Genomic DNA, 18,517 nt, shown 5'->3' with positions numbered 1-18,517 from the left:
AAACAATTAGAGCAAAAGAAATATTACCAGAAAATAGTAACACAGTCAAACCTATGACATTGTTGGACTAGTTTTCTCTGGTTAGGCTGCAAAACATGGTGAAAAGAGAAAGAAAGATATTGCCCCATAGGAAAGGAAATGGAAAGACTTAGAAAAAAATCATATTAAGTGAAGTAAGCAAGACTCAAAGGAACATAGGCTCAATGGTTTCCCTCATTTGTCATAATCAGTAGAAATCTTGGACTCCCCTAGCAGAGATTTACAATAGACAAAACTTAGATACCTAAGGCCATATAGAATCACGTTAAATGAAAGGAACTCCAGGTATAGAAACAAAAGCTATATAACTAGTGATTGTTGTCTTTAATGTACTGTGTTATCTCTCATCTCCTTTGCTGTCCCTTGGTTATCTCATATTGTTACAATATTTCACCTTGTTATCTGATATATTTTATATATACTTAATTGGGTATTTGAAATTGGATAGGGAAGGGGGGAAATCAAGATGAGCGGGGGGAGGAGGGAAGGGAAATGAGGACCATGACATGAGAAAGGTTATCAATATTTGTGAAATAATGTACCTTCTATCTGGTGAATATAATGTAACCCTTCTATTAATTACAATAAAAATATATTTAAAAAAACCCATGGTGAAAAGACCCCATTTGGGGAATCTAGCAGTCTAATCATATCTTGCTTCTACCACTAGGGAGTTGCATCATCTTTGGCAAGTTTCTTCTTTCTCATCCTCATTTTCCTCATCCACAAAATGAGGTTGTTGGACTACAAATACTTGATACTGCTCCAAAAGTATGTGATTTACAACTGAACTTCAGGATTTTGTTTTTTGTACTTTCTACTATAAATCAGAGGGTACTAAAATGATAGCAGGTTAACACTGGGGGCATTATATGAAAGATACCATTAACCATGGCCCTGAAAATTCATGCTTTCCTGCATTTCCAATTCACTTGCTGTGAATTTATTCTTCTCCTTTGCCACCTATTTAGAACTGGCAGAGTTGTCATTTTCACATAGAATATCACTGTGCAGCAGTGAAAGCCAAGAGAAGAGGACGGTGTTGGAAAGATGTCATAGAGAAATGACAAGAGTTAGAAGACACACATTACAGTCCTAGCTCAGTTATCAACTATGTGTGACTTTGGGATTATCACAAGAATATTCTGTTCCTCAATTACCCCATCTGAAGAATAAAGATCCTTGCCACCTCACACATAATGTGCTTGGATAAGAATGAAAAAGAGGTAATGGTGGTAGAGCATGGGTATATGTGAGATAAAGCAAAAACATAGTTGCCTTTGGTCATTGCCCAGGTGTCAGCCTGCTGGGGAGTGCAGCTGTTAGAAGAGCACTAGATTACAGAGGAAGAGAGAGGAGAAAACAAGTCAGCATTGTCTGGTGCTCCTCAGCAGGATCCTTTCTAGTGAATCTATGCAGTGGAATCAGCTAGTTAACCTTTGCTCTGGAGAGAATGGAGACAGAAATGTGGAAAATTGCATTAGCAAAATTTCTCTTTTAACCTTTTCTATATCACTTTCCTTTGCTATTTTCAGTCTGACTCAGGCAAAAACCATCAAAAGGAGAAAATTCATCTACTCAAATAGATATTCTCTAGACTTCCCTCTACACATCACCCACAATTAAAGAACTCATGAAAAACTATATCTGGGAAAGCTCAATTGACAGTTCATTTTTTCCTTGTCTGATTGAAGATGCATTTTTCCACTGTCCCACTTAAAACATATTAAGAGACACTTTACCTTTGAAGAAAGAAAGATTACTCTCTTCTTTAAGGCAGTAAGTGCTAAGGTTATCATGTTACTATACCCATGCCATTTTATCCACCAAAACAGCATAAACAGTAATAAAAGCATGTCTAATCCAGAGAAAAATGTAAGAAGGGATTAATTCCCAACAATTCTACTTAATGATGATGTGATTATGCTTCATTGTAAAAATGCTTTTTTTTAAAAAAAATATCATGTTAATGTTTTTCTCTGTCTTCCCCCATAAACCAAACCTCTTATTCTCAAGTAATATTGTATTCAAATTCATGGAAGTTGCAAGTTGATTTGGAGAGGTTTGAGAATGGCTACCATTGGAAATAATGCCTTCTGCACCTTGATTTTGACTAATTACCTTCCTCATTTAGCATGTACTGCAATACTCTGTTTATAATAACTATCATTTGGTCAACACTTACTATTGGATGCATCATTTTCATGATCCACTTTAATCTTCACAACCTTAGAAGGTAGCTACTATTATATGCATCTTTATTTCACAAAAGAGAAAGTGAGTCTCATGAGGGTTAAGTAATTTATCTAAGGCCATATGACTACTAAGGCAGTCAAGATTCAAATTCAGGGAGTACTATTTAGAGTCTCTCTTTGACATTTAAAAACTTTCCAAACTAAGCAAGAGACTCATCGTTCTACCAAGCAGGGGTTAAACAACCTCCCTTTGCTCTAAGAGTAAGGTACAAAACCTAAGACTGGGAATAATATGAAGAACTGGGGAGTTTTAGGTCTTTTTATACAGAAGACAGTGCAATTCACCTCATTGTTTTCCTTTTCTCATAGTACATAATTTTGTATGATGGGGAGGAGGGACTGAGGACTATGAGAGTTAGGTCTGGTAGAGTCCTGGAGGTGTGTGGACATTGTTAGTAGCTCTTACACAAAGTGGACCAAGTTCTGTACTGATAAAAACATCATCTTCTAGATGACAACAGATTAAAAGAATTATAAACTGTATGCTGCTGTCAGAAAAAACGACATCGACCCATTTGTTAGGAAATGGAAAGACTTAGAAAAAATCATATTAAGTGAAATAAGCCAGACTCAAAGGAACTTAGGCTCAATGGTTTCCCTCATTTGTCATAATCAGTAGAAACCTTGGGCTTTACTAGCAGAGATCTGCAATAGAGCAAAATCTTGATACATAAGGCCATATAGTATGAAGCTAATTGAAAGGACCTCCAGGATATTGAAACAAAAGCCATATAATGAATGATTGTTGTCCTTAATGTACTATTATCTCTCATCTCTTTTGCTGTCCCTTGGTTATCTCATATTGTTACAGTATCTCACTTTGTTATCTGATATATTGGATATATTTGTATTTGGTTATTTGAAATTGGATAGGGAAGGGGGGAAAACCAAGATGGGGGGGTGAGGGGAAGGGTAATGGGTACCAAGACATGTGAAAGGGTATCAATGTATGTGAATTAATGCACCTTCTATCTGGCAAATATCATGTAACCCTTTTATTAATTATAATAAAAATATTTTAAAAAGTAGAAGGGACTTGGGGAAAATATGTGAAGTTTGCGAGTGTGTCCCCCAGGGTAGTGCCAACTCATGGGATAGAAATTCACTAATATACATGCAATGCCCAAGAAGCTGCTTTTCCTGATGCTCTTCCATGGACAGTCCCATTCCCAACAGAAATTCCAAGGCCTAATTGCTGAACTAGTCAGGTAGATGCAAGATCTAAGTGTTTTCTTCTGAATCATACTTCATAGGACAATAGAATCAGTGGATGCCTTGTGGGCTTTTGGGAAGTCAGAGGTGTTGCATGCATACTTCTTAGATAATTAATTGAAAAAAAGAAAGGAAATATGATTGTTACTGGAAGCAGATAGAGAGAGAGAGAGAGAGAGAGAGAGAGAGAGAGAGAGAGAGAGAGAGAGAGAGAGAGAGAGAGAGAGAGAGAGAGAGCATTTTTGGAGAGGAAAGAAGACCCTAGTTCTTCCCTTGGATACTTTGGCTCTAAGAGTGTACAGAAATAGGCATTTCACAGTTTCCTGCTGAAAACTTGGATGCATAAGTGGGAGATATTTGAGGTTAAACTGATGTGCTATAAATTTGAAGGGGGTGTTGTAATGTCTTTCTTGGCAAAAAAATAATCTCGGGTTTGATGAAGAACTGAAAACTGTAGAAAGGCTCAACTGTACAGCTGCTCAGGAAGGAAATTGAATTTCTAAAGTGACAAGAGATATTATTTTTCAAATGAAACTAAATTTATGTTTTGGGGACCCAAATCTCAAAATGTCTTGAACTAATGATGGTATTGATAATGATATTTCAATATTTGCCAGCCATTATTGTAAATGTTTTATGTGGCTTTGTGGTTTATGCACAATGACATCAAGTAACTTGCCCAACATACCACAACTAGTAAGTGGAAGAGCTGAGATGAACAAGGCATAACCATAACTTGCTGAAAATACTACTCAATGGTTTCATCAGAAAATCTCATGGAAACAAAGAATAGATGATATGAACAGGAATTGGTTGACATAGAATCATTTAAGTGGCTCTGTTTTTATGGTGTTCCCTCATTCCGAAGTGAAGCAAAACTGGAGGTGAAGTTCAAGTGGTAGAGTACCTAATCTAGCAACCACAAGATACTGACTTAAATACGATGGCAAGAACTGGACACAAATTCATAATAGGATTTCAAAGATGCAGTCATAGAGGTCATTTAAAAGAACCTCCACACTTTATAAAGAATAGAGACTGGGACCAGAGACAGACAGACTTGTCCAAGGTCAACTAGACAGTTAATGTCAGAGGTAAACACTAGAACCCAGATCTCCTAATTCCTGGCCCATTGCTCATTTAAAAAATCACTATTTTGAAAATGAACTATGCAACTTGTCATGGAGGGAGGTTCAGGAGGGAAAATCTAGGAGAAAGTGAGGGAAGGTGTGACAATATTCAAAAGGAAATGTACTTATTTCCCTGACATATGTGACTGTAACCTGTGTGTATATCACCTTTACAATAAAAAATTTAAAAAAATTTGTTTCTACTACAGCTTTTGCTCTTTCCCACAGTCATAGAAATGCGATATCCCAAATGTTCTAGTTTTAGAAATTTATTGTTTCAACATAAATTTTGGTGAATATGTGAGTAGATTAGTCTTAATAAAAAAGCTGTGTGTGGCCAATTACCCTCACGGAGAAATCATAGTACAGGGGTGGTTCTTTAGCAGTTCTAAGTTTTGAATCAACAAGTCATTGCATAAGCACTCCAGGAGTTTATTGTCAAGAAATACCAGAGACTGTTAGTTAACACTAGTTTTCTCATTGTCAAAATTAGTAGTGTTGTATATCTGGGCATTGGCTAGACGTGTTGTAGAAGTATTTACAAGAACACTAGGAAAAACAAGAAGACAGGTATCTAATAAGATTTGGAACATTATCCTTTAGAAATGCTCCCTCAGGCTCTATTTGTAAATTGCACTGTGGAAAGACACAGATGGGGATTCTTGGTTAGCTTAGTCATGCCACTAGAATGTTTTATTGTCTGCATTAGGTGAGCATACACATAAACTACTGTTGGAATACCTAAAATGGCAGGAAACTGAACTATACTGAGCCTACAGAATAGACTGTCCAAATGTTTAATACTTGTTTGCATTATTTATTGAATTTTGTTTGAGATTTCCTTTTGTGCCAGGTAATGAGACTGTGACAAGACCCATAGCCCTCACGTTAGCTAGAAGGCTATTGATATCTAAGAAAGAGAGCCTAATGACTGTTAATGGCCATGCTAGCTTATGTCACTTCACAACTCTACACATCTGACTATAAAGTTGATGAGCATCTTGGAGTGTATGAGAAGCTCCCATACCGAATGTTTATATTCTTATTCCATTCAGTGATCTATCAGTCATGAGCCTGGAATTTTCATGTATCAGCATCTAAGCTGCTTTTCAAAATCGGGCCCACTCAGAAGTATGTCTTTTGAGTTCAATACTTGTTAGTGACCTTGGGGCAGTATTCTGACCTTGCTGTAGGCCTTAGCATTGCCTAGAGGGGGATTGAGAATTGAGCTGACATATAATCATGGAAAACTTCTATATAAACCATGTCTGTCTAGAGGAGCACAGGAGAGATAGTTCTGCTGAGATGACATGACTTGACTGTACAACTAAGGAAAAAGTCAAAATAAAGTCTTTTCTTCTGAGCTTTTCTCCTGGCTGTTCATAATAGTTACTATTAGCAGTAACAGAGCTTCCATCCATCAGAAAGGAACAATAAAGGTCAGAAACATGCACTTTCCACTCCTAATCACGTCATGTATGATTGTAAATGTTTTGCTTATCTCATAATGGCTTAAAATTGAATTTGGAGTGCTTTAGGTAAGAGTATAAAATATCTAGATTGCTATAGGTCTCACTATTCTATAATCATATTTATATCGTATTTATGCCATATTTATGTCATCTTTCTGGTCTCTATAATTAAGAATTCAACTGCAGTTGAAATTGAGTCAGGCTCTAGAGGCAGTAAATTTGGATGTGGAATCTTTGCCCTATAACATCGCCAGCTGTGGGTCCTTGAGCTACTTGTTTATACATTTTCAAACATTTCTTATTCCTTTTGTGTAAATTGAAGAGGAGAGCCCCTCCCCCCTTCTAGCAATATTGTGAAGATTCCAAAGTCATATAAAATACTTGGCACATTGCGTTCTACATGGTACAGCTTCAATGAATACATATTATTACTTAGTTGTTATTTCAGCTATGTTTTTAAATTTGTCGATAGCAAGAATAGGATGAAATGTACAATGAAGGCCATATAAACTGATTGCAACGTATCTATTTTTAATGAATGGGCTGGCATTTACCATGACATCTAGTTTATAACATAGCTAAAGAGCAATCATTAGCTAACAAGCAAAGACGGAAAGAAGCATTGCTAAAATGAAAAGCAATCCCTTGTCTGTACTTTCCATCTGAAAGCATAATTTTGCTTCTTTTTTTTTTCTCAGGGACTTTGAGCCTATTCTCTTATTTCTTTCAAGTTTAGGATTCCTAGCCTGACAGCCAATCTCAGTGCTCTCATGGTCCTATAGAATCTCCATTACACAGAGAAACAACGTACTAAAGTATCTGGTACAACATCTTGATGGATGCCCAACAGATTTTCAATTTGAATATTCATATCTGATTGTAGTACCAGGGCTTATTAAACCCAGGATTCTCCCATTTTATGTGCATTAATATCACCCACAGAGTTTATTATAAATCTCATCCTTGTATTTTCTGATTCAGTCCATCTACGATATGACCCAGAATCAACTCTGTTGATTCTAATGCAAATGGTCCAATTCAAGAAACACTGTTTCAAGCTGGGCACGGTAGCTCATGCCTGTTATCCTAGCTACTCAGGAGGCTGAGATCTGAGGATCAAGCTTCAAAGCCAGCCTGGGCACAAAAGGACCTGAGACTCTTATCTCCAATTAACCTCTAGAAAATGGGAAGTGGGGCTTGGCTCAAGGGTAGGGTGGTAGTCAGTGCCTAGGCTGAGTTAAAGCCCCATGATCCACAAAAAGAAAAAGGAAAAGAAACACTGTTTCCAACTAATCAGCAAGTACCTTTGAAATTTGAAATAAGATACATGAATCTTGAAGATTCTGTAACAGGTTCCAGCTGACTATAAATGTAAGTGGCCTTTCTACCTACCATATATATATATAATATAAATATTATGTATATGTACCATACATATGTGTATATATTTGCTAGTCTTGGAGTTTGAACTAAGGGCCTGAGCCCTGTCCCTGACCTTTCTCAAGGATAGCACTCTACCACTTGAGCCATACACTTCTGACTCTTGTGTGTATGTGGTTCCTCAGGAGTTTGATCTCAGGGCTTTGTGTGTACTAGGCAAGCACTTTACCCCTAGGCCACATTCCTGGCCCTCTACCTTATATTTATACTTGTGTTCATACACAGAGACCCAGACCAAGACTCATAGTACTTACCCACCTGTGCATCTTGATCCTGTCTTGTGTCATCTGTTTCTTATAGCATGAGCCCTTTTTAAGTAGCTATGAGGACCTTAGTTTCAATGAATAATTGGCAAGATAGGTGAGCCAATCATGGATAACTGAGAGGGGACTATTTAAGATCACAAGTTTTAAAAAATTAAAAATATTCTGGTCTTACTTTGTCACAAATTGATTTATTTCTGAAGAATCCCACAGTAACTTTAAAACATCATAAGACTGAAATAATGTGGAGCAGCAAACAACCATGAACAAGACAGGCACAGACCTACTGTAATCAGAGGTGACCAGATGGACCAAAACCAATCAAAGTCAAAGGAAATTGAATCCATAATGAATAAAGGACCATAATTTACTGATGGAGAATGCCAAATGTTGAAAAGATAGTGTATATTTCAAGTGCTCTTCCTCATCCTCAAGGGTCTGTCTACAGTATCTCCTGAACGACCACCATCCTTGTGGTACCCCCATTTCCTTGAGCAGATGTCTTATTCTGGATCACTTACCTGTCCTGAATTAAGGATTCTGCCAGGTGATAAGTGGTAATTTGAACAAAAATTTTGGTGGAAATATTGGTGATTGACAAGGATTTAACTCATTCCCTTCCAGATAGTACACATGCATGTTTTGTTAGCATGTGTTTTTATTACAATAACCCAAATGAATTTGTAGAAGTAAAGATTAATGGTAGACTATTGGGGGTAATGGCTTAGGGGAATTAGGTGCCATTTTATCATCTTCAAATAGTACTAGATAACCTTTTAATGATGTTCTGGGAATAATCATCAGCTCAGACATATTAGAAAGTGATATTAGTTCTTTTCCTTCCCATCAGTGAGTGTCTCACACAGACCTTGAAAATGGAGTCAATTTTTAGGCTCTTCTGGGACCAGTTAGGATTTGAGTTGTGATGGAATTCTTGCTTCTATCCCTGTTTAAGAGAAATCAAACAGCTGAGTAGCAGATTTTACATGTTCCCTCTGGCATGCCTTGACCGACAGAAGCAAAGAAGAAAGGGAGTTGGAATCATAAGCCAACCTTAGGTTTCTTGAGCAGTTGTTTCTAAAAGGGACACTTTGGAGTGTGGCAAAAAGCCAAGACACTGTCATCCTGACTCATGAGCTACCTCCTCTCTCAGTCTGCCTTTTAATCTCTCCTCCACATCCCTACCAAAACACAGCTCTAAGTAAATGCTATCATCAGACACCAAATTATGCCACCTACCTGGCTGAAATGGACACAAGATTGTTGAGAATGTCATAGAAACATCTGTGAGTGAAAATTAACAAAATGTGTCTCTTACAGAAGTTTCTTTGGAAGGTGAGATTCTACAACCTGGATAAAAGTTTATCTGAAAGAGCTTTTCCTTTGGTGATTGCTATCTCCCTAATCTAGGCTTGTCTTAAAATCAGCTTTAGTATCACCAGCAAGCTTGCTGGATCCATAAAATCTTAGGCCCCACAGTAGACCTACTTGATCAGAATATTTATTTTATCAAGGTCTTCAAATTAGTATACATTTGAAACCTGTAAACATATCACTGTACCCAAATAGACTTGAGGGATCCTTACAGTAGTGTTTCTTGTCCTCATTCTTATCCTTGCTCTTCTACTTCCTTCAAATAAGGACAAATGATGGTTGTGTTGAGGAAAATTGCTTGAAAAGACAGAAGCAAATAAGAACTAAAGAACAGGAAGGTCTAGAATGGAGGCTGTGGTGTGTGTGTGTGTGTGTGTGTGTGTGTGTGTGTGTGTGTGTGTGTGTATGTCTCTGTGTATGTCTGTTTGTGTGTTGCTTTTCTCACTAGTGTTCAGTGGAAATACTGAAGATAGTATGCTGGTTATTTTCATAGGAGGCAGACCAGAGTGTATGCATGAGCAAAGGCAAGGGATGAATTTAGAGGGAGCATTTAGTGATTTTGAGAGGGGTGCTGCTTCATAAAATGTATCACTGTACAAGACATCTTAAGGAATGGAAATATTCAGCTTGCAACTGAGTTTCTTTATCATCTTTCTCCTTTTCTTGTGTGTTCCTTCATTCTGTGCAGTATCTAATAGGCACCTTCAGACCCGAAAACAGTCTTCCGTTTTTCTTTTTAAAGAAACACCCATGAGACCTATTTGTCATATATTAAAGCATACTACATGAGGGGTTTCATAATTAAACTTCTATATCTTCATGTAATGTGTTTTGATCATCTTCACTGTCATTATTATTACCTTCATACCTCTCCTTTCCTTCCCCCACTCTGCCTCTTTAATAAAGTCAACCCCTATGAACTTTGTTTGCCTCCACAATTACCCGAGAGAATTTTAGGTTTAACATGAAAAGACAAATGTGCCAGTGGTTTTCATGTATTTACATCCAGCTTACTCTGTGCAACCATTTACTTTACTTTGGCCAGTAAAGACCATCTGTGGTCAAAGCCAGCTGATTTTTTTAATTGAATAGAGTGAATAGCTATCATGAGTCTCATATCCAAAAATACTCCCATTTGAGTATCTTTCCTTAAAATTGAGATGTGATGATCCCCATAGTCCTTGATTTTAAAGAAAATATTCCTCTAGTATGTGTATTAACCCTTTACTTGCTACTTGTAGCCATGTTTATGTATTAAGTAAAAAAATGCCTATTACTCTTAGAATATATTATCTGAGGAGGATGGAATAAAACAGAAATATTCTGATGCAAAGTCTATGTTAATAAGCTAATAATTTTCATATGGTTAGGACAACTGAATCAGGGCTACTCAGTGAAAAGGGAAGTTAGAAAGCAGCAAGGGACATGAGCTGGAAAGACACAGAAAGAAGAAATAATGACAGTAGAAAAGATAGAAATATGAAGAAAAAAATTCAGTACATGTTGACATTTTTCCCAAAGACAGATTTCTCAGAGGGCATATACATAGGCCACTGTTATTTGTTGCTTTGTGTCTGGAGCCCAAAGCTATCCTTCTGCATCTTGAGTGGCTTCCAGAAGGGAGAGAATTCCTTTTGTGTCTGTACAACTTCCACTCTCCTGTTAAAGGATACCTATCAACCCTACCTGGAATTTTAAGGACACCTTCTTCTGAGTATTTCATCAAATCAGATCCAAACTATCAAAGTGAAAAGAATGAAGGGGAAAGTTGATTTTTAAAAAAGATAAAGTAGGTGAAATATACAAATGATTTTGTTACAGTTCTTGGAATATAGAAAGCTTTATGAGAAGTGTTTGCAAAATATATTTTGCAACCTTCATTAAAAAATTAAAAGTAAATCATCTGGATAAGAATGTTTATCCTCTTCTAAAGTAATGAATTGTTCTGTCTAAAACTCTGGACATCTCTTAAAGCCCATGTTGTTTTTTAATCTTTAAATTATTGCATGAAAATGACAAATCTCTTAATGTACATAGGAAGACAAATACCAGTACTTCAGCTGCTTCATTTTATTTTACTTTGCAACCCATTAAAATGAAACCAACCAATCCACTCTAACTACTTGAATAAAATTCAAAGATCTATCAGAAACAAAAAAACATCTCAAAAAATTTCAAGTAGCACCTTCTATCCTTACTTTCAGGCTAGGGAGGGAAACAGAATTAAGAAAACAATCTCTATAGAGACAAAAGTCATGGGATGCAGAAAACAGAGTTTCATTAAGGGAAAGAGAGAAAAGAAAAATCATGTTCCATTTTGCAGTGAGCATGCACAAGGAACAGAATAATTCTCTTTGTTCATTTTTCTCAGACACTTCCTTTCCTCCCATCTTCATTTAATAGATCAATAGGAAGTTGTGTTAAATGGAAGAGAATGCACTTTTCAGGAGGTTCAACAACAGCCTGCTGACTGCCATCTATTTTTATGGCCCAAATGTACAGTATCACCTTCCTCCCTCCTCCCCTATAAAAATAGATTTAAAAAAAACAAAGCATAATAAACCTTTGGAGAAGGTGACTTAAATCTCTGACTGGCTCCATTGAGGTGACTTCTTCATGCTTCAGTAGACTATGCCAGCTGGCCAGAGCAACTGAGAATAAGCTAAGCCAGTAAGCTTACTGAAGACTGGCCAGCAGACAGGAGAAAGGGAAAGCAGCAAAGGCACAAAAATCAGGGAGTGATGTGGGGAGTTGGAGTCCAGCAGACATTGTGTGTCATGTGAAGGTCTGTTTCAGAGTAGGAGCCTTAATCCTGAGGTCTTTACATTGGTTCAAAAGCTCACAAGAAAAGGACAAAACTCCCCAGAAAATCAAAACAAACAATACAAACCCCACCAAATGGCAGAACATGGGATCAAGAGAGATATTTCCTTCCCAAATGGACTTAAATGGTTAAATGGGTCCTGGAAATTAGCATAATTAGATAATTAGAATGTGACTCTATAGGCAAGACAGAAACCTGTTTCATTCGGCTAAGTACACTTGGTAGCAAATTGTGCTCAGAAAAAGGAATGTGTTCTCAGTGAGCAGGTATATTTCAACTAGCTGGAAAAAAATTAATAGAATACAAATTTACACTTGATGAGTTAAGTTTAGGCAGTAAAAGGGATTTTTGCCTGGGGCTTCATTAGTGCTATGTCCCCATTCTCAGTCCCACCATCATCACTGAGCTTCCATCAACTGATTAAAAAAATTTAAACCAATGTGTTTAGAGAACAATTCCGTGGTAAATAACCTTTAAGGTTACATTTGCCTTTTCTCTGCTTCTTGCAAACAGTGCGTAATCCACGAGCACATTTGTTGGCTGTAAAGGTGTACAACAGCAATTTTTGCAATGACAGTGCGGAGAGGGAATATGAGATCTGTGTGCTAATGAGCTGACACTGCAGAGGCTGGGGCGGTGTAGTGTGGAGTGCACTACAAGAGCACAGCAGCAAGACACAGGAGGGGACTTCAAGGGAACTGGCAGTGTTTCCTGAGGAGCCAGGATAGCAAAACCATGCAATGGGACCCAGCAATCTCTTGATGTTTCTGCACCCTTCAAGGTCTGAGGATGAACAAATGTTTTCTTTCAAGAAAGGTGTATACATCTTTTCATATATACTGATTACATGTGTCACTATGCATGCTTATGAATGCCTGTATCCTGAAATCAAAACATTCACCCCATCCTTTTTTTTGGATTTATCTAGCTTAACAGGAAAGTAAAGGCAACCAAGTCTATTTATTTCTATGAAATGGGAACATGTGCTCTAATCAAACGCTTCTCTTTGATAAACCTCAATTCACCTCAGAGCTGAGCTTCCAAATGAAGCACGTTTTAAAGCCAGGGAGTTTTTTTATTGGCCTCTCTTGGCATAGAATAAAGTTGGGGACTGTCTTAAGCAAACCTCATGGGGTTTGTGCAAAAGAAAGGTTGCTCAATAACTGAGGCTTGGGATTCATTGTAAGGAAGGCTTCTAAATACATTGCAGGGGGTAAGGGATAATACACAAGGAAAATGAAGGATAGACATACTGATGGTATTATTATTATTTGCTCATTCTTTGTCGACATATCAGTTTATCTGTATCCCTAAACATTCAAAGTGTGTGCCTGACTTAGAATTGAGAATGCAGAAAAGATCATCAGAAGAGATCAACTCTAGTAGTGTTAGAGAAAGCTGAAACTGAGAATTTTTGCAGGAAACTTTCTTTAATTTTCAACAGTACATTCCATATTGTACTAGACATGAACTGGTCTTGGATCTTCTCAAATTCTCCTTGGGTTTCCAGGGAAGAGCAGGGCAGAGGATACAGGAGATTTGCCTTTGTACAATCATGTAGTTACGTAGAGGAATGGAATGTGAGGTCACTCTCTAGATTCCAGCTCTGTACTAGGATTATATGCTGACATCTGACATGGTCCTTCCATCCATAAGAAAAAAGAACAATTGGAGCCAGAGATAGAAATCAGATACCTCTGAGGTTTCTCTGGCCCCTTGAAACTATTAGTTTCTTCATTCAGGGACTATGATTGAACCAGTTCTCTTTTGCATACCAGGCAGCAACTTCCAGGAGACAGTTTTGAGATCTGGCCTTTTTCAATGATTGTGATATTCAGACATTAATGTTTTGGGGTCAAAGAGAATGACAACATTCCTCATTTGTCTTCTGAGCTGTAAAGTCTGAGGATGCATAGGCAACTGATTGCATTATCTCAATGCACTCATTGAGATGTGTGCATTTGCCATAACCAAGGGCAAAGTCACCTTTTGATTTTATTTTCCTTATTTCCAAGTGAGCCAGAACCTGTCTCCCACACTGTCAAGTCCCTAGTCTTAAGACAGTATTACAAATAATGGTGCTATGGAGTTAGGGTGAGAGATTTTGATCAATTGCTTCCTACCCCCATGGTTGTTCCTTTATTGCCCCAAGTGGTAAAATATTAAGACAACACCAATGTGGATGAGTTATTACCTGTTCCCAAACTTGAAATTTTCACATGCCAAGGATCATTTCCTGAATGTTCCTTGAGTGGTTTTCTAATGGCCCTAGGGTGATGGGTATCAATTTGGTTTGACCTTAAGAACACTCCCTAGAAGCCAAATGACTCTCTTATCCCAGTCCTCATCAGTGGGAAAGAGTGAAGGAAGTTGAAATAAATGCTATTTGTTATTAATGATGATAAACCCTAGTAGTTTCATGTATTTGGTGTTAAATCTGTTCTAATTGATATTTAAGAAGCTGCATTTTAATATTCAGCTTCTTGAAGAGATCACAGTGCCACAGGATTGAGTCAGATGTGTGCTGTCAATGCTGTGGAGACAGGCTGGGATTACTGAAATAAGATGCAAAGTATAGCCAGACATTTTGTAACTTTCACACTTAGCTGGAATTAATAATTTCCTATTTTTATCAATGTCAGAAAGCCCAAGAATGTCAGATACAGATCATTTCATAGCATGTTTGTAAATGAATCGGTACCTTCAGCTAAATTTTTCTTAAATCTGATAACAGTCACATTTATTGCAAGGTACTTCATCCCCATAACCTTGGTGCAAATCTTTAAATCCAAAGAACCTGTGTCCTTGGGGACCCTTCCCATAGTTACTGGAAATTCCAACTTTTGATGCAGAGGATTTGAATAAAGATGGACATAAAGGTTAATTTCACCAAATGTTTCTCCTTTGAAAGAAAAAAATGAAAGCAAAGCTAAACTACACTATCCATTGGTATATAACATGCTTTATGCTATCATTAGTCTCAATGTTGTGATGCTTCTAATGAAATAATCTTGGATGAAGAATTCTTGGTCTTTCTCACAAAATATTCCCATTGAAGTAAAACCTTGTGTCCAACGGGCTATTAACTAACTAGTTTCTTGTGTTTTTACTTTTTAAAAGGTTCCCTTTCCAGGGGGATAGTTAACTAGCACAATGATGGATTTTGGAAAGGACTTTGGGACTGATGAAATTTGTCATTTTTGCTATGTGGTTTTCCTGCCACCACTCTCTCACTCTCACTGTTACCCCACCAACCTCTTACTCTAAATTAAGAACAGAGTTGTACTTAACATACTTGGGGAGTATGCAACACCAGGGAAGACAGGACTCGCTTTCCAAAATTTTACTGATAAAAATTTTCCAAATTTTACCTCTTCTACCTTTTTCCAGTTTGCTAGATTATTTATCACTTGAAATCAGTTTGTGGTCTTCTCAGTTCCTATCAGAGCTCTCTCAGTATGAAAGGTGATAGTCCAGGACAGAAAGAGGCCAGGGAACCCAACCTAATCTGTCCCTCAAGGTCACTTGTTTGCAGGATTCTCATATTTGCTTCCTACACATTAGGCAGTTGTCAAATTCATCTTCTTCCTATTGCTAGGCACCCAGCTTTAACACGTAAGTACATCCTGAATTGACTCAATCAAGAAGCTGCTGTTGCTTCTTTTAAAGATCCCATCTGAAGAAATTTCCCTGAACAACCATGCTATTTTTCTTTCTTTCTTTCTTTTTTTCTCAGCTAAAAAGAGTGCGGAGGAGGGAATGCCAGTTTAGCAGGGAAGAAAATGTAACTTTTGCATCAAACATTATTCACCACAGAGTTTTGCCTACCACTTTGAGTTTTGCCCATTGTGTTCAGCCCCAAGGTAGGCTCCTCTGGGGTTAATTTATGCAATGAGAAGATAGGATTGACTAAAATCTTAGAGTATCTGTTGAAGCAATCACCCCTAAGCACACAGACAGACCCCAAGCATCACAAGAAAAATGCAAATGAGGTTCCCAAGGTCCCAAAGGGAGACATAGCAGATCTACTTACAAGCATTAGTCACAGAAAAACTGTTGGAAGAGTCCAAGTGATCAACGTGGTAATTCAAATGGAAGGGCTTTTCAGTTGTGTTCTGGTTGGTGTTGTATAACTGCACGGCAAAGCGGAAAGCGCTGTGCTCCTGCACTGTGTTCCTCATGAAAAGTCCACCTATAAGCAAAAGGAACGGAGATTTGGCTTAGTGTACCCTCTATCTCCATCCTAGCACAAGTTAGAAATTGGGCACATTAAATACCAGTTAACTCTCAGTGTTACTGGAGATGCTTGGCTGAGGATAGATCGTTTTTTCAACTTGTGTGTCTTTCTTGGAGACTTAGGAAGTCAGATTTTGGTTAAGAGTAGCCTGCCTTTTTTAGACTGAAGAGGCTAGAAAAAAAAAAGAAACGAGAGAAAAAGCGAAGATAGGGCTGCTTTGGGGCAGGTTGACAAAACTAAGTAGGACTTGGTTCTTTGGTAAGCAGTAGCCCTTTTTCACCACTCCCTCCCCCCAAAAAGCTGGTTCATCTTTTCCCAGGGTAAAATGATATAGGTTGGGAAGACAAACAATTTTCATTCCCCTTGCTTCCCAGTCTCCTCTCTCCATAAGCCACACTCCACCCTGACGATTTAGGGGATTTAGTTCAGTAATGGCAACATTTCTAACTTCTCTACTTATAAATACACACAGCAGCAGAGAAAACTCCCTTTCAGTTCCCAGGAGCCAGGCTCCAGACAGACATAGCAGCAATTCATGAATGTGTGGTCTGCGTGACTTCGCTGCTTGCTAGCTCACACTGCCCCATGTCCTACCCCATCCTCCAGCCACTGACCCGGCTCCTGCCTAGGTCTGGCATCTTCTTTAATAGTACCCTGTGTCACAGAAGCTACAGACATGGAACAGGACGACCCCGGTCAGGGTTATGCGTCCTGATGCAGCCAGCCAGACAAGCATCACCCTGGGACAACTTCCAGTGGCTACAGGAAAGCCATAGCAAAGTCCAGGGCAGAAAGCTGAAAAGCCGCGACTCTTCACTCCCCCACCCCGCGCCTTCCTTGCACCATCCCAGTCTCTGGCTGGACTCGGATGGTCCTCTCAGCTGAGAAAACCCAGCAGACCACCCGCATTAGTCCCAGGAAATCCTTTCTCTCATTCCTGACTCTCCCCAGACTAGCCCCCCTACTTGGGGTCAGATCCCCCCACAACCCCTGCCCGTTCCCCATCCCCAGGCCATGCAGGGCAGGGACCTAGCGCAGCCGGGTCAGTGCTGTCAGATGCAGGAGAGTCTGGCCCGGCTGGCTGGCTTGCTGGTGCTTACCTATACTGATGGTGTTGGGGAATCCTCCGTGAGAATGACCCAAAAGCCCCAGGACTAAAAAGAAGACAGCCCAGAGCACGTTTTGCCCCATTTTCTTCTGTCTGGCCATGCTATGCCTAAAACGAAGCTGACAAGAGCATGGGCGCAACTCGGGAGTCGTCAAAATAATATAGAAAAAGAAAAAGAATTCGCCGGCTCTTACACCCCCTCCCCTCAACTTGCTCTAGCTCACTCTTCCTTTCCACCCCACACTAGTCCTCCTCCGCCGCCTCCTCTCTGCCTCTCTCTCTCTCTCTCTCTCTCTCTCTCTCTCTCTCTCTCTCTCTCTCTCTCTCTCTCTCTCTCTCTCTCTCTCTCTCTCTCTCTCTCTCCTCCCTTGCGCTCTCTCTCGTGCGCGCGCTCTCTCGCTCTCTCGCTCTCCCTCGTTCCCTCCCACCCCCAGGATCTCTCACACCCCCTCCCTGCCCCCACCTCACTTCTTCACACCAATCTGGAAGGCGGGTTCATTGGCTGCAAGCTGGGTTTGCCAAAGCGATTTGAGAGAGAGAGAGAGAGAGAGAGAGAGAGAGAGAGAGAGAGAGAGAGAGAGAGAGAGAGAGAGAGAGAGAGAGAGAGAGAGAGAGAGAGAGAGAGAGAGAGAGAGAGAGAGAGAGAGAAAGAGAGAGAGAGAGAGAGCACTAAGATAAAAATACTGAAAATAATTCAAAGAGAGACAGAAAGAAATTAGGAAACCCAAAAGCACCCTTCCCTGAAGATGGTGGGTATAAGAGAAGGAAAAGAAGGAAAGAGCAAAAAGGCTCAGCACCAGTGAATTGGGCTCTCCCAATTGGGCCGGTAGGGGGATATTGATCAAAGTTGATCTGACGTGGAATTAAAGCAGCACACCGCTTAGCTCCTCTGCAAACTGCAGCCCCGACTGCAAAGCCTAGGCGCCAGCATTTGTCAACACAGAGATGGGATCAATGGAAATACACCACTCCTCAAGAGGACCAGGCTTTCAAACTGAGGCCAGTCCCCATTTTTTAAAGCTGCATTGCCTCTGCATTTGTGTGTTTGAAGACGAGGGTCTGAGGGTAGGGGGTTACTGCTTACTCTTGAGTCTTTGTAAAGAGACTCGGACAAACAGTTCCCATCACAATGCGCCCTTAGATCCTGCGCATGCCCGTTCTCC

The 18,517-nt window shown here is 39.2% G+C and overlaps 1 protein-coding gene across 4 annotated transcripts in view; it reads right to left on the bottom strand.

Annotated features, from left to right (window-relative positions):
- Window positions 1-17,842, bottom strand: part of Gria3 (glutamate ionotropic receptor AMPA type subunit 3) — a 303,860-nt gene extending 286,018 nt beyond the window's left edge. The window contains exons 1-3 of one of the 4 annotated variants that reach the window (XM_090326467.1): window positions 17,823-17,842; window positions 17,347-17,473; window positions 16,043-16,201 (exon numbers count right to left, since the gene is read on the bottom strand). In XM_090326467.1, coding sequence (XP_090182593.1) covers window positions 16,043-16,201; window positions 17,347-17,455 — 268 coding nt within the window. In that variant the 5' untranslated portion in view covers window positions 17,456-17,473; window positions 17,823-17,842. Of the gene's footprint in view, window positions 1-16,042; window positions 16,202-17,346; window positions 17,714-17,822 lie in introns of those variants that run through there. The other 3 variants (XM_090326469.1, XM_090326468.1, XM_090326466.1) reach the window with 3 other exon arrangements.
- Window positions 17,843-18,517: the final 675 nt, after the last annotated feature.

This window comes from Megascapheus bottae, chromosome X (genome assembly GCF_031878675.1).
Source record: "Megascapheus bottae isolate mThoBot1 chromosome X, mThoBot2.hap1, whole genome shotgun sequence".
Classification (NCBI taxonomy): Eukaryota; Metazoa; Chordata; class Mammalia; order Rodentia; family Geomyidae; genus Megascapheus; species Megascapheus bottae.
Note: the sequence above shows the minus strand (reverse complement) of the source record. Positions and strands in the feature narration are given on the sequence as shown.